The 23,604-nt window shown below is 48.2% G+C and overlaps 4 protein-coding genes across 4 annotated transcripts; 2 read left to right on the forward strand and 2 right to left on the reverse strand.

Moving 5' to 3' along the window:
• Positions 1–583: 583 nt before the first annotated feature.
• ACHE_40736A (putative fermentation associated protein (Csf1)) lies at positions 584–10,438 on the reverse strand (the record flags this gene model as incomplete). Its single annotated transcript, XM_043278969.1, has 3 exons — positions 584–10,196; positions 10,287–10,322; positions 10,377–10,438. The coding sequence occupies 3 exons, from the start codon at positions 10,436–10,438 to the stop codon at positions 584–586; spliced, it is 9,711 nt and encodes a 3,236-aa protein (XP_043136694.1).
• Positions 10,439–10,844: 406 nt separating this feature from the next.
• ACHE_40737S (OSTA/TMEM184 family protein) lies at positions 10,845–13,122 on the forward strand (the record flags this gene model as incomplete). Its single annotated transcript, XM_043278970.1, has 7 exons — positions 10,845–10,990; positions 11,057–11,074; positions 11,138–11,191; positions 11,252–11,339; positions 11,408–12,421; positions 12,478–12,878; positions 12,936–13,122. The coding sequence occupies 7 exons, from the start codon at positions 10,845–10,847 to the stop codon at positions 13,120–13,122; spliced, it is 1,908 nt and encodes a 635-aa protein (XP_043136695.1).
• Positions 13,123–17,131: 4,009 nt separating this feature from the next.
• On the forward strand, positions 17,132–18,866 carry ACHE_40738S (uncharacterized protein; the record flags this gene model as incomplete). Its single annotated transcript, XM_043278971.1, has 3 exons — positions 17,132–18,521; positions 18,580–18,624; positions 18,679–18,866. 3 exons carry the CDS (start codon positions 17,132–17,134, stop codon positions 18,864–18,866), a joined length of 1,623 nt encoding a protein of 540 aa, XP_043136696.1.
• Positions 18,867–21,806: 2,940 nt separating this feature from the next.
• On the reverse strand, positions 21,807–23,496 carry ACHE_40739A (uncharacterized protein; the record flags this gene model as incomplete). The annotated part of the gene is made up of 2 exons (XM_043278972.1): positions 21,807–22,814; positions 22,879–23,496. The coding sequence occupies 2 exons, from the start codon at positions 23,494–23,496 to the stop codon at positions 21,807–21,809; spliced, it is 1,626 nt and encodes a 541-aa protein (XP_043136697.1).
• Between the last annotated feature and the right edge of the window lie 108 nt (positions 23,497–23,604).

Here is a 23,604-nt window from a genome sequence, read left to right on the forward strand (position 1 = left end):
GCTGCCTGACTGTGTTGTGACTCAGGCTATGTGAATATCAGTATCACATTGCTATACCATCACTCATTCTACCTGTTCTTTTCATAGTATTCCGCAGTATCCGTCGTGCTACTGCGGATAACGAAGGCGTCTGGTAACTGATGATACGCATAGCCCTGCCCTCTTCGCTCTGATTGGTTGGGATCTATCTAAAACCTGGAAATTTCAAGCAGAAAATTTTTTTCGGCCGTCATTCAAGGCGGGGAGGAGCCAATCAGAGAGCTCTGTGTAGCATCCTCCGCTTCACCGCCCAGTCAATTGGACTGCGGAGTTAGGATTTAACGGCTGCTGATTAATCATTATATCAACGGACATCATCTGACATTTCGATGCATATAGGAAACAGAGGTGTTTAATAGAAGAATATATTACAGCTTGTAATTAAACTTATACAGCAGAAGAGTATAGAAACAATCAAAGAAAACAAAGTCCCGAACGCCATCTATAATGCGAAGTAACAGAGCCGCAGCTCATCCGGGATATCAACGAAACTATGCAAACTTGCACCAGCTCCCGGTTCAATAATAATACACAGAAGAGCACTCTAGGAAGACCCCAAGATCTTCGCATATGCATCCTCCACCTCCTTGGCAATCTCCAGTAAGGTCACAATAATGATTTGATGTGTGATGTTGGGCAGCTTGTCCCGCTGAAGCCCAATCCACTCCAACGGTGGAGTAGCTTCACCCATGTCACGCAGCTGGGGCGTCTCAATCACTGGCACCTTCAGGGGTACATAAGTATACTTCGACTGGGGCATGTTGACGACTGCCGTGATCTTCTCCTGTTCATGCTTGTCCCCGGCCGCTTCGGAGCCCGGCCCACCTTCAATGCGCACCGCGGATGGCGGCAATGGCTTGCCGAGTCGAGACGCCAGTGCGCGGGAGTGCGACTCCCACATGTCTCGGATAAAGCTAATGCGAGAATAGTTCCACCCGACGTCCACTTTGCCTTCGAATGTGCTGCGGAAGACATAGTCGATTTGGGGGAGTCCGGGGGCTTGCCAGGTCTCCATGCTAGCGACCAGCTGCGGAACTTTGAGAATTGTTCCTCCGCGGGCGTCGTTGGCGCGGCGTTCAAGGTCGTTGACGGATAACTCCTCGATATCTATGTAGCTGGGCCGGCCAATGCCAGAGAGCGCCACGCCAAGCTGTCCCAAGGTAAGCCCTAACGTACTGTGGATTCTGCCCTCCTCTAGCGATACGTCGAAATGGGCTTGCGCACGGTGTGCTTCCAGCTTCAGAATTTGATTGTCGAAGAAGGAGCTCGGGAAGGCACCAATGTGCACAGAATTGATAGTAACAACAACCCCCGTCTGGAGCGAAATAGGTGCTTTCTCGGTGTCCTCTTCAGCTTTCTTGGTAGGCTCCCTGGCCTCGAAGTCAACTCTGTCAGCAACGGCTGAAGACCTCCTTCGGAGATACCGTTCAACTTCCCTCAGAGAAGCTTCGTACGCCGCTTGCTTGTCTTGAACCAACCTCTGCCAGGCTTGGAATAGCGCCAGAGATTGCGATGCAGTCAGCGTCGTGCAATAAACCTGTACTTGATCTCCTTCCAGAATGCTAAAGAGTCGTTCCTTCGATGAGCCAGATGCTCCCCGGACATTGTACATCAAGAAGTTGAACATGGCGATCTTAGCGGCAAGGAAAGGCTGATAATCAAATGAAGCTTTGGCCTGTAGCTGCTTGAAAGAGATGGAAGCCTGGATAAGCGGTGTCTTATTCGAGTCTGGCGCTGCTTCATCCGGCCACTGGATCGAGGTGCGAATTTTGAGTGTGCGAAGTTCCACCAGCCCGCTCATTCTGCCTTTGCTGTCCACCCCTAGAGTATCGAAGTTGACACACAACGTTTGCTCCCGTTCGGAATTTTTTTTTGAAGATAGCCACATGTCGTTGATGGTAAACTGTGCCTTTCCCAGCGTAGATCCCAGATCAAGCTGTATCTCTAATTTTTCCACCGCGATGGCAGTGTTCCACGGGAATGCAGAAGTCGAAGCGACTTGTTGATATCTCTGCACAATATAAGTTTGGGTTTCTGTTTCCTGAGACTGGAATGTTGGTTGAGAATCAGGCTCATCACTTGACGGGACCCAGATCTCGCGGAAAAGCAAGAGATCTTGAACCTGTTTTGCACTAAGCGCCACCTTGACAGGGCTGAGCTTGAGCATGGCGGAAATGCCCTTCGTGTTGCTGACATGTTTGCTATTCATCAGGGACACGATAATGGACTTCACCTGGAAGCTCGCAGTTGAGTCGTTCGAATATACGTGTTTCACAGAGGCCTCCAAGGAGTTGAACGCCACCAGAAGCGCAAGGAACCGTCCTTGTTCATCGGATTGAACGGTATTGATTGTCACGTAGACACTGTTGAATCTTGCCGTAGCCGCAACTCGAGCAATAGGTTGGCAACTCAAGCTGAATTCCTGCTTGCAGATTAGGAGGCCCACGTTCACTCTGCAACGCCCAAGAATCGTGTCGGGATCTCTGCTGTTCAGACTTGATTCTTGCATGAGTTTCTGCGGTTGCAGCTTTGCAGCAGTAGATGGCCTTCGAGGACGTTCGTGCTCTCCCATGAGCTCTTTGACAGTAGCGGTCATTTGCTTTATCAACGGCACCAACGTTGGGTACAGAACATTCGTGGATGCGTCAACCTTGAGCTCTGCGTTAAGGGTCGGATCGTCCAAGCCGTTGTCGTCGAATTGAACCTTCAATGCCACTCCGGGAGCTCGCAGCGTGGCGGTGGCTGCCGGATCCCCTTGAACATACTGGCCGTACTTGCCCTCCGAGAACCGGCTCCCCTTGATTGTAGCCGTCAACATTGTCTGCTGATCATCCAAGTGCCTTCCTTGCAGAGACACAATAGCTCCGGCGAAGTCAACATCGACAAGCACGGACCGCAGTCGTCTGTTTCCGAAAAGCTTCCGTTGCGTGGTGTTCTCCGTATTGCCTGGGCTTTCTGGACTGGCCGGGCTATCTGTGCTGTCTGCAGACGGCTTGACCAAGACCGAATTGGCATCGCGTAACGTCTGGGCGGCAGATGCAATGGCGTCTCTTATCATGCTAGCCGGGATAATGAAATCAGACGTGGCTCGCAAGTCCAATGATTTTCCAGCTGCTTGGAACGCAAGCCGAACCTCTTTGCCTCTTGAAGAGTACGCAACGTTGAAGACCAGCTCAGGAAGTAGTGCTGAGGTGAGTGATCGCCTTCGCCTGTCCATCCCAGCTGGCACCATCTGAAGCTGCATATCCTCGATTCGGAGCTTGGCGGCGTTCTTTTTCTTATTCGACAGTTCCACACGTTTAATAGAAAAGACCAGATCATCGGGCCGGCGACCTGATTTAGTTGACAGCACGCTGGTCATGTTCCAGCCAACTTGAATATTGTAGAAATCAAGCGTGTAGATCGCATTGAAGAACACTTGGGGTTCAGACTCGGGTTCATCGTTCACTTGAATCCCGGGAACCTCTGGAGGTTTGGCCTTGCTCTCCGTCTGGCCACGCCGCCGCAGCTTTTTGAAGCGCTCAACTTCATGAGACAAGTCTAGAGTTTTGATGCGCTCTTGAAGATGAGCAGCGATGTCAACCACGAGCGCGGCAGTTTGAGGATATAGTTCAACGTCGAAATTCTTGCTGTCCAAATGATAAGCCCGCATGACTTCCCCGTTCTCGTGTTGGACCGAGGTCCCCACGAGCCTAGTACCAACGGCAAAGCTACCATAAGAGCGGCTTCCCGATTTCTCCTGCTTCCGTAAGTCAAAGCTGATCTGAGACGCATCGACACGGAACTCTGGATATTCCATTGGATAACCATTTTCGAAGCCATTGTCCAGGCGCATGCGCATCATGCCAAGACTGAAGTCCATATCTGCAGAATAGCCCCTTCCATTGAGACCCGGTGCCGTGGCATGTATCTTTGTTCCGGCCATTGTCAAACGAGCCTTATAGAGAAGCTCCGGGGTACTAAACGGCTCTTTGTGTCGCACAGGTGATTTATCGAGAGAAAGAATATCGTGTAGGTGCCCCTGTAGAATTTCCACGTTTTGCTTGACGTCGGACAACAGATGAGACATCTCGGGCCCAGACAAAGCACTCAAGAGACTTCGCACAGCGCTTGCTTCTAGATAGATGAGCTCAATCGTAATGTCAGCTTCCACTTCGGTACGATCTGGTGTCATGTTTGCCACAATTCGGCCATTGATCGGGGGAATTTCCAGGACCGACAAGGTATGCCATTTATCGTCCCCATCAGTTGACGAGAATACATGAGAGTTCTTCTTCAAGTCGAAATCCACCTCCATCTTCGAATGATCTGAAGGCATGACAGACATCCGCGCCACTTCCCCAGATATTGTGTAAACCAGAGACGGCAAAAGACGAAAGCTGAGTTGATAGTCATCCAGAAACAATGCAATTTGCAACTTATTGGGACCTGGTTTCTTGGGTTCCGCTTCTTTCTCGTGGTCATTGGACGGAAAATTGGCATCTCTCGCAATCCGATTAATGTAGCGGATCTCGTCCTCGATGACTCTGTCGGCCGCATGAGCAAGATTCACCGGGTCCTCTCGCATATCATATCGCAGCCTCTTGCATGACCCGGCTATCTTCCACTCGTTACTGACTTCGGTTTCAGTCTCTTCAGATTTGTGCGAGCAATAGACATATGGATTCGCGATTGTCCATAGCATGAGGGAACTGGATCGGCTCGAAATCTCGGTTGAACCAGCCTCTGCACTGAGGAGCAGACATAGATCATCTTTCTTATTCGGGCTTTGCGATTGAGCCACTGAAGTTCTGAGTGACTTTCCGTTCAATGCTAGCTCGACGTTTATGCCATCAAGTATGATGGAACCGGAATCGGCGCCAAGGACAATTTGAAGCTCAGTCTCTTCCTCCGTTGGATCTCTTGGAGGTTCCACAGATGGGGCCGACTCGAATGTAACAGAAGAAACGGCTTTCAAAACCCCTTCAATAAGATCGACAATCTCCCATCGTAGATGGAGAGAGGAAGAAAAACAGTAGGATTCGACGTTAACCACTTTCGTCAACTTCAGGACTCCAGAGGAATTGTCTTTTCGAGAACCAACGGAGATTGCAGTCGTCATATTCTCCAATATAAAATCACTCTCCTTCGGTCCTGGGTCAATAGAGAATCGGAACATGCCCACGGCCAGCGACAAGAACGTTAATCCTTGACGGGCTCCTGGGGTAGACTCGAAGTCATTCCAAATCTTCCGCATGATGTAGCTTTTCTCAACGTGAGCCAAGTCCCATGCACGCCATTGATCAAAGGTCGAAAACACATGTGATTTCGCATTCTTAGGCAATGGAGTGTCCTCGTCTAGGCATTGGGAAATGAGCGCTTGTTGCTTGTCTGACGGAAGATGATTGTACACATTCCGGATACGGGAGATAATCTTCCAGGAATCATGTTGCCGGAAGTGAGTAGGTGCAACTCGTAGGACGTACGAAATACGCGTGAGAAATGGTGGATCTGCAATGCCTGCTGCTTCCTGAGAAATGGAATAGATGAGGAAACGCAAGCGCTTGTCCTCTAGTGACGAGCTATTCTGAAACGCTGACGTCACTGAGTCAAGCATAGTCGTTGTGCGATGAACGAGAGAAGCAAGGTGCTCTACCGATTTCGTCGAGGTTACAGTATCGAAGCCTCGCATCTGTAGATGTGATCGCACAGAAGGAGCCGTGACAAGCCAGAAATCCATGTCGCGTAGCAAGCAGCTCAGTTCAGCTCTTTCCTGGTATGCATCGGTTCGGTCACCGTTGATGCAGACCGAGAGAGTTTGCGCTGCCGCATGGACAGTAATGCTTTGCGCAATCCCCGAAAGAAGATCGCCTTTTTGCCGTTCGACTTTCGTTCGGAATTCCGTTTTCAGGTGAGATATCTCGATGTTATACTCATCTAAAAATCCAGGTCGAAGATCCATGGATATTTCGGAAGCATTGGCAAGCTTGAATAGTATGATTGGAACCCTAACCGCAAGGCTGGTCGACTTTCTCGGCCTATTTAATGCCTTAAGGTACCCAACAATATCGGACACGACCCCTCTCTGAAGTGAGTCAATGATCTCAGCAGGGTGCTTGGGCTGCAGCTCTTTTGACAACGCCGATAGCATAAGAAGAAATTCCGGTGTACAGAACCCCTTCATGCCAGTAGGTAATTCACAAGCAAAACTTGTGTCGGTTGTCTTGTCGCCTCCAAACGGCGAGAAGAAAGGGTCCAGGTTTGTTCCAGACGCATGTTCTTTTTCATCTTCTTCACTGGTAACTTGACGTGTAGGAAGCTGCGATGTATCAAAAGCAACCTTGTAAAGTGAAAATTCTGGCATAACCCACGAGCTAGGAGGATTTTTCGACGTCGCTGGACTTGCTCCTTTCATGAAGACGCCAGTTGCAGGGCTTTTATTGCTTTCAACTGTTCTTGGTTGGTACCGCACGTCTTGAGTCTCTCCATGAGCAGACGATCCGTTCCCCTGGGTGGCACCGTCTCTGGATGCTAAGCTTGCCGTATCCCGGTTCCTTCTTTTCCTGGCGCTACTCAAACTAGAATTGTCGAGATCGACAAGAAAGCTTTTGGAGCTCGCATTGCTTCTGGTCCCTGGGCGATACGACATGGATAGTGAACCCAATTGGTATCCTTTCGCGATGGGTTCCGGCATCGAAGGTATAGCGATGGCAGGAGGTTCCATTGAGCCAATACTTGTAAACGACGAATTCGGTCCCAAGCTTTCCCATTCGAGCAGAAGCCATGGAGTTCTCTGGGTTCTTTTATCATGCACCTTGAGGTGCTCTTGCTGCAATCTTCGGCCCTCGCCAATGTCGCTATTTCGCTGAGCCATCCTCAGCTTTATGGTTGCTTGAAACAGTGCCAAAGGTGCAACCGTGATTGACGGTAGTTTCGGGGCATGGACAACGGACTTGCGGTCAACTGCAGCTATCGAGAGGTCTGGAAGGAGGAGCTTCATGCGTTTCGAAAACAGCATGTCTGCCCAATCATTGAAAGATACTGTTAGAGGCCCTGAGCTGAGAATGAAAGCTGTTTGCTCTAGAAGTACAGACACATGAATTTGATCGACTTTGGCCCGCAAGAAGGTCACATCGTAGAGAGCGATCGGTGCCAGTGGAGGAAGAGCATTTTCCTCGTTATCAAAGGTCATGTCGAAGCTCTGCAGGCCAGCAAACAGGCAGCTCAAGAAATCTGGTGAGCACTCTCCAACCATTTGCCCTATGCCGAAATCCCAATTGCAAACGTATGTTGGTTCTGCAGGCGGCAGACCGAATAGCCGATGACCATGGACCGTGAAACCTTCAATGAATAGTTGAGGCTCAGATATGATAGGAGGACCTTCCATTTGACACGATTCCAGAGCTGCCTTTAAAGGCGCAAGCGTAAAGTGCAGATCCATGTAGTAGTTCGTGAATCTCAGGTCCACTTGTAGGGATGCAGCTGTGAGCCTCGCACATTGCGAGTGATCGTAAATGCCTTCTGGAAGGAGACCACAAGGGCTATCTACAGAGACATGGACTATCACATCGAGGTCGTTTGATTTTCGATTTGCGTTGACACCGTGCTGGGAATTTGGCGGCTTTTCGGTATATGCTAGCTCTTGGAATTCTTCGAGAGTTTTGAAATGCATGTCTTCCCCGAAGTAGTTCTCCTTAACTGTCATGAAATATCGAATCAAAAACCCAAATAAATACATCCTGGGCGAAAATCCATCAATATTCAGTAACAGTGTGTCTGTCAGACCGGACGAAGTGGCGAGATAGTAGTTGTAGCTCCCATCAATAGATAGGCTTTCAAGAGTAGCTGTCGATTTGTCCTGCAAAAAGGAATGATATGTGTCCCACAAAGGTGTCAAAAAGTCGATGGCACCATCTTTGAGATTGACATTGAAGCTGACTGCATTCTGCTCTGGTTTGAACTTGTCGAGCGGGATCGTGACATCCGACCTCAACTCGCGACCGTTGATCAGCAGAAAACGGTTGTCTTCCAGGTCAGAGGGGTTACTGATAATGTTCATGTCGTTGACATTGACGAATAACTTGACATTTGAGAACGAAAGACCCATCTTGTAAATGAATGGCACGTAGGTATGATAGTTCTGTGGTGGTCCAGAGCTCCAATCGGAAACAAGGTCTGTGAGAAGGAATATGTGGTCACGCAGCAAGAAAAGCTCCATATCTTGACTCTCAACGTCAAACTTCCATGTCCGAAAGTTGTTCCAAGTCAGTGGCGTGGAAAGATCGCAGGTAACGAGCTGCCGAGGACATTGCCATAACAACCCGTGGTTGACACTTGATGACATGCGTGACTCCCGGAGGTCCAAATTGAGTTGGTTTAGAAACCCTGTACTTGTACCAGCCATATCCATAGTATAAGTGATCGTGGAATCGCCAGCCACTCGTAGGGAAAGCCACCCGAAGGGACGGATATCTGGGCCGATGTGACCTTTGTCGCCTTCTTTGTTCCTCGATTGTCTCCTTTGCTGTTCCCTCACCTTTGAAGCCCCCTTGATTGTATTGCCTCGACCTTTCCATTGCCAGTCCTTAGATTGCTCTCTTGTGGGGATGCGAAGCGTCGTCTCGTCACTAAGTTCTATGCGAAATTTGAAGACGGTGTTTCGCCTCAGGTCGCCCACAGTCAACGGTTGAGATGGTTTGGAGCTTCGATAGAAATTCGGAAAGAACACGTTTTGTAAGCCACCGCGTTCCCGGTCAGCCCAAGGCCCGTAATTGATAGAGCCACCTTCGATCTTGACATCAATACCCCATTCGGGAGGCGGCGCCCCATTGATGTCCGGGGAGGATCTTCGTGCTGAGGAAGCTGGGTTGATGTGTGATGGACGGACACAACCGGGGATATCCCAGAAATAGCTGACTGTCATACTGGGAGTGTCCAAAATAGTGGAGAATCTACCATACTCGACAGCATTCCACTCTTCATGATCATCCTGGCTGCTTTTGTCCAAGTAGCGAGAAAGACCGGCCCATCGAAAGTCGCTAGGAGCCTCATGTTGGCCTTTTGGTGTATCGGCATGCTTGTCTTGCACGTGAAAGGATTCCACAGATTTCTGAAAATACGGGATAAGATCGCGAACACTATGCCAGACCTTGCGCTTTTGACGCTGGTAATTGAATATGGTGTCCCTTTTGCGCTTCGTCCCACCAAAGTCATCCTCAGCCGAGCTTAATATCTTCGCAGCCGCAAGCTGATTCTGCTTATAATCGGGGTTAGGTCGCATCTGGATGATCGGGTGGCTAAATTGGAAAGAGAATATCTGTCGATACATATCTAGAGATCCAGCATCGCAAGCTTCGATAAAACCTGTAGCACCATCAAAGGTTGTGGTCAGAACAGACGTTGTATGTTGGTTTCCCATAACAATTGCGCCTTTGTCGCAAACCAATTTCAAGGGCAGAAGATGGAGTAATCTTGATAAAGAATCTCCTATCTCTTGACTAGAAGCGGTTTCGCCTTCAGCATCACTTGCTCCATTTTCATCCAAGCCAATCCCGTGCGTATTTCCAGGAGTATCATTGCAATCCCGCTTAGACCTGGGTAATGATGAGATGCTGGGCGCGTTGGATTTCTCCTTAGAACCAGTTGGCGCACGCTGCTCGTTCTGCGGCGTGACTGATAAGAGCGAAGGAGGCGAAGAAACATCATCAGTTGGAACGTTGAAGCCGGCAAGGATGCTGTCATACGCAGGGGTCCTGTTGTATATAAACCATTCCAGACCGTAGAACTTTGCGGTGATCCGACAGGGTAGCGAATCTGTTTTCTTCAACCCCCCTTGCTCTCCTAGTCCAGTGTTATTGCCATCACTCCCCCCATCAGTTTGCGCAGAGCTTCCCTGGCCATTTTCCGATTGCGTCTCGGTGTCTTTGAAGTTCGATAATTCGGTTCGCTTTACGGTGTGCTTCCAATAATGCCACGTTATGAACCCGCCGTGTATGAAGATAGTTTCGTTCACCCCATGATATCGAAGACCTTTGAAGAAGACTCTCCCCCCGAGCAAAGAAACCTGAATCGCATGGATGTCGACATAGGCGCGGTAATAGTGCCAGGTGTAAGCGCGAATACCATACGATAGGAGCGTCGCGAAGAGACGGTTGAAGTAAAGTAGAAAGAAAAGGACCCTTTATAAGCGAGGTTATCGTTAGCGATCTGTTTCTTCCGACGTGTTGTTTTTTCTCTCATAGTTTTAGTTCGAAGACCGCGAAACTCACAAGAGGCAGGATACGATGAGTTCGAGAAGAAAGAACCTGTGAACACCAGTCAGCTCCATTGGTCTTCCCCGTAGCCAGTTGCCATCTCACCAGTTGAAGCTGGGATCCGGAGTCAAGGACAACGTTGTCAAGCTCGTACTATCGCTTGCCATTTTTCACTATCCTCAGGGCAGCCCGCCGACGGCCGCATCGCGACCCAACGGGGACCAGTCACTCTCTCTAGAGCGAAGGCAAGTCGCTGTTCAACGACAGTATAATTCCACGATACGCGTGATTTCGTCTTCTTCTTTCGCAATCGTCGCAGGCAAAAGGCAGTATGGAGAGCTCTTCTTTTTCGCGGGGAAAGGGAGTCAATCAATGCCTTCCCGGGCGGTCACGGGGATCGAAGCTCAGCTCCCGTTTCGTAATCGATGCCTCTCCTCTTCTCTCAACCAGGACTTTTGTCTTTGGGCAGCTTATATCACCCTACAATTATTATGCCCCGCTATTTGCTCTCTTCTTTTTTCCTCCTAGAACTCCGTTAGGCTGCGGAATGGTTTGTGGGTGGTATCAGCGAACATGGAGCACGCGGTCGGGAACCGCAACGACATTTGGTCGACAACGATGGCTGCCAGCGCCCCCGGTGGCACGGGCTCGAGCCTGGCTAGAGCGGTGGTGATAGTGTCTGGTGTCTCGTCTTTGGTAGCTTCATTGCTTTCTTTGGTGTGAGGAATAACCATGCGATTACCCCTCTGGCTCTGGTCTGGTAACTGATAACGCTTCCCCAATAGGTCCATATGGCTTCAAACGTATGCAAGAGCTCCCTACTCGAATCGCACAACCCCCGGGCGACACTAATGGGTTCGCTTTAGGAAAAACTATCGAAAACCGTTACTCCAGCGATACGTCGTTCGCATATTATTGATGTTGGTGGTTTTGATGATAAATGTGGCGCCAGCTCGCAGAGGCTAATATCATATGGTTAGGGTCCCGATATATGCGGCATCTTCTTGGACCAGTATCGTATCCCTAACGGCCTCTCAATTTCTGGATCCCATTCGCGATGTCTACGAGGTATATCTTGTTCTGGGTTACGTATACATACGGCTTGTCCCGAAGTTAACATGCGGTGATTTGTATAGGCGTTCACGATCTATACCTTCTTCCAACTCCTTATCAACTTCCTCGGCGGTGAAAGAGCCCTAATCATAATGACACACGGCCGTCCGCCTGTTCAGCATGCCTGGCCCCTAAACCACGTTTTCCCTAAAGTCGATATCTCGGACCCCCACACATTCTTGGCTGTAAAACGAGGCATCCTCCAGTATACATGGCTGAAACCGATTCTGGCCCTCGCTTCCATCATCATGAAGGCAACAGGTACCTACCAGGAAGGCTATTTGGGTTTGACATCAGGTTACCTGTGGACGGGATTAGTGTATAATGTCAGCGTTACTCTAAGTCTTTATTCATTGGCGATGTTCTGGGTTTGCCTACACGACGACCTAAAACCGTTCCGACCCGTTCCCAAGTTTCTTTGCGTGAAGCTTATTATTTTTGCTTCTTACTGGCAAGGATTCTTCTTGTCGATTCTCCAATGGCTTGGAGCCTTGTCCAACGGGGTTGCAGGTTACACACCAGACAACCTTGCCGCCGCCATCCAGGACACTCTGATATGCTTCGAAATGCCGATTTTTGCAATCAGCCACTGGTATGCATTTTCATGGCATGACTATGCGGACAAGTCTATTTCTGCCGCTCGGTTACCGGTCATATACGCCCTTCGAGATGCGTTTGGACCCCGAGATCTTATCGAAGATACAAAGATGACTCTCCGGGGCGAAAATTATGAGTATCGGTTATTCGATTCCGGAGATAACATTATTCCTCACGCGGAGTCAGCCTCCCGTGTTAAACGGGTGATGGATGGCATGCGGTATGAGCGTGGAGGAAAGGGAAAATACTGGATTCCACGGCCAGGAGAGGTTAATAGTCGGACGCCGTTACTTGCTGGAGAGACATCGAGCGGCCGGGACAGAAGAAGCAGCACGTTGGAGCGCTTTCGCGCCTACGGTGAGCTCGAAGAGTCTACACTGGACGATGAAGATGAACGCCTATTTACCAAGGCTCGGGCCTTGGAGTTTGGGGATTGGAATGTACGTTCAGACCCTCCCGGCTAAGGCCGGAACTGAGAAAACTAACATACAACCAGTACCCTGTGATTACTGCTAATGAGGTCCCACGAGACCAACGTCTTGGATATCCAAGGCCGTACCAGAGCTACCAGAGCCTGCGTTCATCTGGGCAGAGTTCCCAGTCATCTGAACCCGTCAAGAAGGCCCGAAAACACCGGAAAAGCCGGGCTGGTAGTGATGCCACGCACGGAACTGAAGGACACCGTAGCCCTAAGAACTTCAAGGCTCCTCAAAAGAAAAGCTCTTTAGGAGAAACTGGCGCTCTGCAGCGGGAAGCTAGCAGCACATCCCATGGCTCTCGTCGCGGGCAATTGGTTGACTTGGTCGTGGAAAATCGTGAAGCTGAGGAGCAAGAAAGAGTGCATGCTCAGAAAACGCTTGGGTCTGCCTGGGCTGGCCCCGAACGGAGGCATTTTGAGTAAGTACCTCTCGGTTCTTTCCAGATTAGATGAAGAAAGACTGACTTGATTGCTAGACGTGTATCTGACCACACCGCAGAAGAACCGCCCGACGTTGAAACACCGCCAAATGTAGAAAGCGAACAGCCAAATGTTGAGAGTATGGGCACAACCCGATGGGAGGATAGTCCCGATGAAGAGCCGCCTAAAGGGCCGGCTTGGGCTTATGGGCCACTGGAGGAAGAAAATGTCTGGGATAAATAGGCCTGTGAATTGATCTCCACATGATATTCTGTGTGCTTGTTTGATGAACGAATTTCTTTTTCAATGTTTAGATTCTTTCGTCTAAATAGACATTAGCAAAAGCTTTTTGACGGTTCAGGTTAGAGATTCGAAGAGAATATTTTGATCCCCTATTTCTCATTAATAGTTGGTATCCTCGTTTGTTTATATGGGCGCAGCATGTGGAAAAATTCAATAGTTACTGATGATTCACTGTATTTTCTGTCTATCCTTTCACTTGCAAGACATATGATCCTGAAGAAATCTACTTTTCTTTCGCCCTTTCGAATCTTTATATTCTAGCCCTCTGCAGAGTGGGCATGACTAGCAGATTCTTGTCCAGCTGACCAGGTACATGGACAGTTATGACACTTTGTGAGTTAAATACATACCACTACCAATTGCCGATTCAGTACTAACTTTATCTAGAAAAAACAGGTTGCCGAGTGAAAAAGTTCTCAATTCTCTCACTCGATATATTTTAAAGGCAATATTACCAGGTAATGCCGGATCCAACTCGGAAGCTGCTTGCTTCGAGTCTGTTATCATTGCGTGGTCACCAGTTTGTACAACTCACTGACCACCAAAAGACTCGACTGCAATAAGACTGGATCGAAGATGATAAATACCGAGTGACGCACATCGTCCCATTTTCCATAGAAAACCGGTAGGCCAAGGCCGAAGTTAGTACACCATGGCCGTTTTCACCATTTTAGGAAATACGTGCTCCGCAAATCTAGGTAGCTATGCAAAAGCTATTTGCGGAAGGAGATGAGATCCTCGAATACTAGAGATACGGCGAAGGATCTTTGCTATATCTGTGGCACTCCTGCACTGAGCGTTCAACAACTTTATACTATCTTTAAAATCAACAGTATGCATGAATATGCTAATGTGCACGCAGTAACATCCGATTTGTGTAGAGTGAGGGCGATATTTACAGTGTCCTGACCATAGACAGTTTCCAATCGCCGCTTTATCATTTTATGCGTCCGCCCAAAGAGGGTGGCACAGATACATACTGATGTGATTGGAAGAGAGCAATGCACTTCCGCACAACACTCTGCTCCAGGCCCATGCACAGATTCTCAGGGCTAAGGACATGTCGCTGACATGGCGGCTGTAGTACCTATGGCTTCTGCGGGAGTTGGCCTTGGTGGAAACGCTCAAACCAAGAGGCTTTATCACTTCTACCCAATATCTAGCAGATTGGAATTGGTTTTGTATGCTTATAGTGATATTTTCGAGATCACCGCCGTCCGCAACAGAAGCCACTCCATCGAAATCACCGGATCAGCATCAGCCACGTTGTACCCGGCTATTTGGCCAGACTCCTTCCTATGGAAAATTTCTCCATACTTGAGATCCCCGGTCAACAGGCTACCCAGTCTCCATATAGAAAAGGAGGCCAAGTCGAACTATCGCAGGTGTATAACACTTATGCAGAGTATGTATCCACATCGAGATAAGTATCTCTTCCCTCTGAATCAATGTTTCTTCCTGCCACCCACCGATTTGGGCCTCAAACCCAGTCAAACTGTTGGCCGCTCTGATTGACCAATTAAAGCCCGAGTTTCCTGCCTGCCAGAAAGTACGACTTACTACTGCCTGAGCATGTGCATGGACGGATACGCCTAGATGATAACAGGACCGGGGACTACGGCTATGCAGCCAGCAATTTTCTTTTTCTATGGACCAGTGCATACTTGCTTTATGCACTTCGTATCGCTCTTATCTCTTTCGCAACTATTCCCTTACCGTACCTAGTTGATGGCCGACAGATTGTTTATAGATAGGCCTTGTGATCGGTGGCTTTCTCAATCAGAGTTCTTCCTCTATTCAGTCTGAACAGTACCTAAGACATCATATCGAGCATCTTAGTTCACAATTCTGAAAAACAATCAGATTTGGGCCAGACTTGACTTGAAGGCAAGTTTCATCATGGAGAAACACTTGAATCCTAAGACTTCTATCGGCATGTTGAGACGTGCGGGAGAGAAGTGGGATTACCTTAGAAGAAGAGAGGTTTATGAAGACAACTTATGCCTGCAAAGCGATGAAGTTAATGAAGCTGGGAGGCTGGAAGTGGAATTGTACTCATCTGACTGTATGAGAAGCCTTCGAAGAACTTAGCCAAATTGGAGGTGGAACAACTGAGATGACTGGTAGTATGAACATACCAGGAGAGGAGCTGATTATGATAGCATACCTCCGAGGGCTAGGGGATGATTTTGCTGGAAGAAGGAATCCCATTCTTGGTTCTAAGGATACTCTGGATCCTGAGATCGTAATCAGTCATCTCGAGGAATCCATAGCCATGGGTCACCTGCCGCCGAGATTTGCGACTGGTTCTTGCTTTTTCGATTGAGGGGCGTCATTGTGATCAGATGAATTGAATGAATGAGAAAGGGAGAGCTTGCGAGTGATGAAGGGTTTGCTGCGGCTGGATCGACGAGTGCAGCTGGCAGGTCACCGCCGGTTTTGACTGCTGATCACCAGAAGTTTTTCAGGGAACAGCATTACATCAGGCAGTGGGGTTAAAATAGATGTCCTTGTGGAGTGGTGGCCATTGTCCGTGGTCCATTCTGCTCCCCTGGCCGCGTCAAACCAAATAACCAGCGACGCGAAGTTTCCCAACAGTTTATCTTTCTTCTTCAACCATGTCACATCTTTAATCTGGTAACCTTGCTCTGTCAACTCGTTCTCCTCGGTAATATTTTCAATGGCTTGCGCCTTGGTGCCTTAGATCAAAGTCCTCTGCTAGGGTGCAGTGGACAACGATGCCCAGTCTGACTGATTTGGTGTTTTACCTAGTTCGTTTAACCATTCGGCCTTCTTGCAGACGGCGTCGGCCGATCCTGGGTCTTTAGAACGAATCACATATCTAGTCTTCGTAGTACCGATTCCGGCGACTTCGGTGGCATGATATCTACAGATCAACTTGATCACGTAGTTGAGCACTTATGTATTTCTTATGTAATCCTACTGGTATCTCTCGGTCCGACTCGGCAACTCGGTAGCAAGCAATTTGAATGGCACACGAAGAACTATTCGTCTACGTAGAAGTCTACTCTAAGCGTAATCTTTATGTCCAAAACTTTAAGCATATGAGCATCGACAAGGCGGTCCAGTCACCAAGAAAAATCGGCTAACATATTGTGGGGAGATACTAGCCTGGGGTGGAGACCCAGACCGACTCTCTCGGCGAAGGATGCAGGGTTCAGGTTGGACACGTGATTGATAGATCGATGGATTGATCGCGTACAGAATACCCTATTCAATTGAATATCCAGTGTCAACGGCAGCATTTTCAAGTATGTCTTTCGGCATTGGCCAACGCCCAGTCCCTGCCCAGACTGCTCCAGTCAAATCCTGACGTTTCATTGAAGGACCGAGTTGAAACTGGTAAACTTTAGCAAGTGCCATCTTCCCCGTGGACCGATTCTCCCCGACGCCACTGTCTACCGTTATCTGATCCCTGTATAGCACTGGTTTTGTCAGCCCCGAGGGCGAAGAACCGACGGGATCAAGATACCGATTCCTCATTCCCAACTCGGCAAACTCGGGATTGGTCGTAGACATTATGGAATTTGCAGCACAGGCAGCAAAGATGATGCTAGTATCGGGGAAACGGAGGGGGCTGCAGGGTCTTTCGGGACTCCGTCCTCCGGGCCGTAATACGGAGACTCCACGGGCTGACTGGATATCATTATTCACTGCTCATATTTAATCTAAAATCCAACTAAATCAGTTCACCGGGATACCGAATAGGTATAACTAAACGGTAGCGCCGGACTGTGGATGGAAGAAGGAATGTGTGAGTGGCTGTGGCAGCGCTCCTATATTCATTTTCCCCGGTTCCCCAGTTTCCCCGGATATTGGGGTTCAGTATATGTTTATATAATATAATTCTATCTAATAAATATATCAGCGTCCATTTCAGCCAACTTGATTGACCCCTTTAGTACGTGGTACTGAGTTAACAAACACAATGGACAACGTACCTAACAAGCATGCCTCTGTCCCGGAAAAGCACCCACAGGGCCCCTATAATGCCGCAAGAAAAACCGCACTCGATCACCTTGAACACTCGACAGCCAACGAGCGCATCATTCTCACCGAATCGAATTGCTACGAGTCACTGGGCTTTTGTTTTCCCAGCTGGAAAAAATGGATGATTCTTTCGGTCATTTTCCTTGTCCAGACCTCGATGAACTTCAACACGAGCTTGTATTCAAACGGCGTTGGTGGAATATCTGAGGAATTTGGCATCAGTGAACAGGCCGCTCGCTGCGGTGCAATGATTTACCTGATCACCTATGCTTTCGGCTGTGAACTGTGGGCGCCTTGGAGTGAGGAACTGGGCCGGAAGCCCATTCTGCAACTCAGCATGTTCCTTACCAATGTCTGGCAACTGCCTGTTGCCCTTGCACCAAATTTTGCCACTATCATGGTTGGCCGAGCCTTTGGTGGTCTCAGTTTGGCTGGTGGTTCCGTTACATTGGGTATGGTGGCAGATATGTGGGAGGCAGATACCCAACAATATGCTGTGGCTTGTGTGGTGTTCTCATCGGTTGCGGGCTCAGTCATTGGGCCTTTGGTAGGAGGCTTTGTTGAAGCCTTCCTGCCCTGGAGGTGGACCATCTGGATCCAACTTATCTTTGGTGGATTTGTCCAGATTATTCATCTCCTGTTTGTCCCTGAAACCCGGACCTCTATCATGCTCGATAGGCTCGCCAAGAAAAAGCGAAAGGAGAACAGTGTCCTCAATGTCTATGGCCCTAATGAAATTCAGTCCTGGACTGAACGGTTCTCGTTGCATGAAATCATGATCACCTGGATTCGCCCTTTTAAAATGCTGATGACCGAGCCGATCGTGTTGACCCTCTCCTTATTGAGTGGTTTCAGCGATGCGCTAATCTTCATGTTCATCCAATCCTTTGCCTTAGTCTATGAGCAGTGGAATTTCAGCACCGTCGCCGTGGGTCTCTCCTTCATCCCCATCCTGGTGGGATACATTATCGCCTGGCTTTCCTTCTTCCCCATCATCCGGAAGAACAACCTGCAGAGGCAACAAAATCCCAACGATGAGCATATGCAATATGAGTCCCGGCTCTGGTGGCTGCTTTACACCGCGCCTTGCCTTCCTATCGGGTTGATCGGCTTTGCATGGACTAGTTCCGGGCCTCCCCTTCACTGGATGGGAACTATGGTGTTTTCAGCCATTGTTGGTATTGCGAACTATAGTATCTACATGACTACCATTGACTACATGGTTTGCGCATATGGGCCTTACTCTGCATCGGCTACGGGTGGAAATGGATTCTCCCGTGACCTGCTTGCTGGTGTTCTCACCATACCTGCCACACCGTTCTTTACCAGTATGTTTCTCTCTTTTCTTCTCCACCGTTTGAGCACAATACTGACGATCATAATTAGACATTGGCGGAAAACGTCATCTCGAATACGCATCTACCATTCTCTGTAAGCTCTGCCAGACCCCTTCATTTCCATTCAGCCCATTCTTACCTCTTCCAGTCTGCATTTCCGTCCCCCTCGTGGTTTCCGTGTACGTAATTTACTGGTACGGACCAACACTTCGAAAGCGCTCGCCATTCGCCCAGCAACTGTCCGATGCACGCATAGAAGGCAACGCTAGCCGTCGGGCTTCTTCTACGGCATTTGCTGGATCGAGGACGCAGTCAAGGAAGAATAGTCTTGCTTAGTAGTGATACCCATGTGCATATCGAACAGCGGGACAACGACCTTCATTACTGATGAATAAGTTTCTATGGGGAAAGTAAGTGGTATCATTTCAAAAGTTTGTACTATAGATCTTTCAAATTTAGATAGAGTTTAATCGAGCCTATCATCTAATACATAGCAAGCACTCCACGTTATTCCGGGTCCATGCGTTTTTCGCAGAGGTCCTAAACGCCAAAAACATGTTCAAATACGTCGCTGAAATAGCGGATGTGGCAGTTGGCGGTTTCTACGAGTGTTGAATCTGATGGAAGCGTTGAAATCGAGGAGCTTTCATCGCTCCCGCTTAATAGTCAGGAGGTCGGAAATGTTTTCGTATGTTAAACGTGATAAGAATGGCGTGTGAGAATCAATGAGGTACTGCTAGACCGTATTTTCCAAATTACTCTGATCAATACCATCAAGATGCTCATAACTGATCTTCAGGGTGAAATCATAATCTTGATAATTGGCCGATTGGTATCACTGCAAACACTAAGAAAATTCCTGAAAGCCATACCATCCATGGTACCTTTGCTCATAAACTATTTCTCGGAGAACATCAAGTCAGTTTCCCAATTCTTACAAAAAGAGAACAAATTCCTGTCCTATGTGAATGCCATTTTGGCAGCTCACTTCTCCGGTTCTATACATACCGTTGATGAACTAGAATCATTCCTAGCTTATAATTTAATGCTCCATCTCCAACAGCAAAAACCTTGTTTCCTCATAGCATGAAATTGTGAATTATCTGATTGCTATACTCCGTTCTATGGAGTTCTTTTAATTAGTCTTTCCATTCTCTCTTCCCCACAAACTCCTCTCGCCTCCCACAATCTTCCCCCATCTCCAAGCCTCCCATCGATCCCGCTCATACACTTTCCATCCCCGAGCCGCGAATGTCTTACATCCTGGCCCGATCCGAAAGTCCTCAGGATCCGAAGTACGACCATACCGGAAATTATCCGACATCCGGGCCGCGGCGTAGATGAACCAGATGCACGCAGCCTCCATGCAGCCATCCTGGCGAGCATTGGCATGGAAATGTCGTCATTTCCAAGGGTTAGCTTGAGTATTCGGAGTACCCGGTAGGATCTGTCGATGGGGTGGATGTTATCGCCCTGGTTTTAGGTAAGGATATTACTAGCTTTCTGAGGGTTCTTTCTTTTTTTTTTTTTTAAAAAAAAAAGAATACTTTGCAGAGTCCACAAATTGGGGCATAAGTAATCTCCGAATAGTACATTGTATTAACAATGAACATTATTGCTGTTTGTGCTTGGCCTGTTCTACCAATCGAAGCATCACCTTGAGTAATACCTTTGAGCCATGCATTATCATCGAGCATTTCCCTCAACCACGGTTCACATCAGGTAGCCCTATGTTCTACGAATATTATCCGCTTTCGTAAGAAATACTCTCGTCAGCTGGGATCTATCCAAATTCACGATAAAGACAACTCAGTGATGGCAAATTACTCGTTTTGCTGCAGCCTGTCTGTCCTAAGCCCTTTCCACGCTACTGAAGCGGCAAAAAGTATTCTGGCAGTACTCGTCTTGTTACTATCTGGATTGAATTCCCTGTTCACGAGTCACAGTTCACATTAGGTAGCCCTATATTCTACTAGACTTTTGACAGTGCCGCCTAGTGTCTGGCCACATTATCGGATATAGAATCCTGCTTTTAGCTACTATTTTCACTGGATCCTTCACTAAGACCATAGCTCACATTAGGTAGACCTTTATTCTACGAGTCTTCTGACAGTGTTTGAGGGGTGCAACAAGCGGCGGACCGTGCATACTTTCAGGTACGGTTCTTAATCTTAACGGCCACATGCCAAACATTGACTTTTCGCAGAAGAGTCACAATTAGGCACATCAATAGAGACCTAATCAACTGAAAGCAGTTAACATGTTCCTGGAACTCAATCCATTGTCAACCATCCTGAACATCCCGAATGATCCCTCCTGACCTCCACCAAATTTTAGTGTACTCCGCATTTTCGGTATTTATGTCTGTCCAGCCTAGGATTCGGAGTCATAGGCAGATGAGACAGTTCAAGAGGAGTCGTGCGAGACATTTAGCTTTTATGAGCTAGATAGGTTTACGGGATCCTGCCCACTGGGACGCTGGTAGGTGGTTGACAGAGATACAACGAAAAGGAGGAAAGTCTCAAAAACGGGCAAAACAGAAAACCTGAAAAAAAAAGAAAAAAAAAAAGTCAACCACCACTAAAAAACAACAGGCAACAGATTATCATCAGTCAGTCAGTTCATCATCGTCAGTCATCGTCAAAAACAGGTCCACATGGTCAGGTGGTTGGGTTGGGCCCGGGTCCTCTCCTTCAAGCAGTTGGGGACATCATTCTACTTTAATGTAAGTCACATTGATCCCTTTATTTTTTGTTAGCATAGTATAAGACTTGATAATGATATTTAACAAACCACATCCATATTCAACTCCATATCGTTTATAAGCATCTGCATCTGCAAATACTCTGAAATAAAACCCAAGAGATGCAATGATCCAAAAAGAATAGACAGTTCGGAAATATCAGTTTCAAGTAGTTTGAGTGTGTCTCAAATGGCAATGGTGAAATCAAAATGAAGGAACGCTACATAAGTAAAGACCTTGGAACGCCTTATTGATTTCAAAGCCATGCAATATTAATACACTTGGATAATATCCACATGGAATCGCTTCGTAGCAAATTGGGGGATTGAAAGGGAGGTCAACAAATGTTGTCCATGAATTGTCCAACATGACCAAAAGTAGTAAAATGACTCAAAACAGCATCTTATGTTAAGATCCAAGACGACATCCATTTCACAAATGCTCACTGTCCCAAAAAAAAAAAAAGGAGGTAGATGATAGAAGGCCATCTATTTTTCATGTCCTCTTTATGCAGGTTAATGCAGCAAACTTTTTCATGACCCAGACAAGCCATTACACCCTCGCGAATGATTCGCTACGGTATGGCTTCTCGAATGGGCAGATGCAAATCTTTTTTCATCTTCGCTATCGCTGTCTCCCATCTGGTCGAGCATGCGATCGATCTCATCTCCAGCTTGTGCTTCCAGGCCGTTATGTCGGGATTGATCGTCCGAATCTAATGCAGGTGGGCGAGTGTTGCAATGCGTATTCATATGACGATTAAGGTAAAGATTTGTGTTGCTAGTGGAGCTCGAGCCGCTGCCCATTGAGCTGTCAATGCTGTTGCATATCGTGTTCTGTCGTTGTGTGTTAGAACGGTAGCCGGAATTCTCCGGACTGGACATGAAGAGGAGAGTTTCAATGGCATCTTGTTCCATTGATGATTCTTTCGAATTAGTTGGTAGCCTTGTGTGGCCATTATAAGGGGTGGATGTTGGGTATTCATATGGTGGTCGAAGAGAAGGTGTTCCGGGAATAGCATGGATAGCATGTCCAAAATATGGTTTTGATACCCCAAATTCTAGCTGTGAGTGATGTCGTCGGTGGCGAGAAGGCGGATTAATTCGTGGAGGTTGGGCCCATTCATTAGGATTAGGACGGCGACGGCGACCGCTACCCCAGCCAGAAATGATATCTACAGGTGGTGCGAGTTTCGGGGCTTGCTGTGATTTCCTAGGTGAATATTGCGACGTTGGTTGTGTCGAGTGTGCATTGGAGTAGGATGATGATGCTTCAGAAATTCGTGGTGGACCATTAGGAGGTTGAAAGTTGTAGGTTGCAGATCGATTGAAAGCGGAGGCTGCGGTGTCATCCGGACGATCATCAAGCCCTATACCGACATCCAGTTGTTTCCCGTTATTAACAGGTGATGTCGACGAAAGAGCGGGAATTGTGCCTCGCAACGCATGTAATGGACTTTTACTGCACAAATCCTGAGACTGTCGGTTTTTCTCAACCTTGGCTGCAGCATGCGAAAGACGAGTGCGGAGTTGCACAGACAACTGGGGTTTGAAACCGTCAGCATTCAGGACACTAGATGACCATTCGCCCGTGAGATATATTTACCGCTGCAATCCTGTTTTCATGCGAGGCTGAGCTAACGCTTCTAGAACGGTACCCCGCAGAGCCGTCTACGCCATGACCAGGTGATGCTATATCTGCTGACGGAGATTTGATCTCACCGAAAGCATTTCTCTTCTGACCTGATATTGTCTGGGACGAATTGGGAAGAGGCGACGTCGACGACCCGTTAACCCGCATATCTGAGACCGATTGTTCTGTTTTGATCTGCTGCTGGTCCCCTGCATACCGTCCCTGTCGCATATAGTCCGAAGCATAGGCGCTACCGCCGTCCGGCGGTTCTTGACGCGGATCCGGCACACTCCCCGGCAGTGGCTGCTCTATCCCTGTTGGCCCTAAGTCTCGAGTTTCCGGAACGTAAGTGTTACTTTGCTCCGCGCCATCACCGGAACTCGAAGCTAGTCCGCAATAGCCACTCTGCGTGCTGCCCTGGCTCCCATCCACGCGAGCAGGCTGCAGCTGGTCTCCAATACCGCGTGGTATCTGCGCAGGACGCAGCTTGCCGTCATAGTAAGACGGTGCTGTTGCTGTTTCAACGTGTCCTCGGTGCTGATGCTGGTGCAACACCCCGCGAATTGACGGGATGTCGGCGCTGTCATTCATTCTTCCTTGTCAGGAGACGAACGGCAAGTAATCGAGGCGTTATATAATGTACAGAAATAGATCATTCACACATCTCAAGTCATTGGCACTAGCCGGGATCGTTTCCGG

This window comes from Aspergillus chevalieri, chromosome 4 (genome assembly GCF_016861735.1).
Source record: "Aspergillus chevalieri M1 DNA, chromosome 4, nearly complete sequence".
NCBI classification, from domain to species: Eukaryota; Fungi; Ascomycota; class Eurotiomycetes; order Eurotiales; family Aspergillaceae; genus Aspergillus; species Aspergillus chevalieri.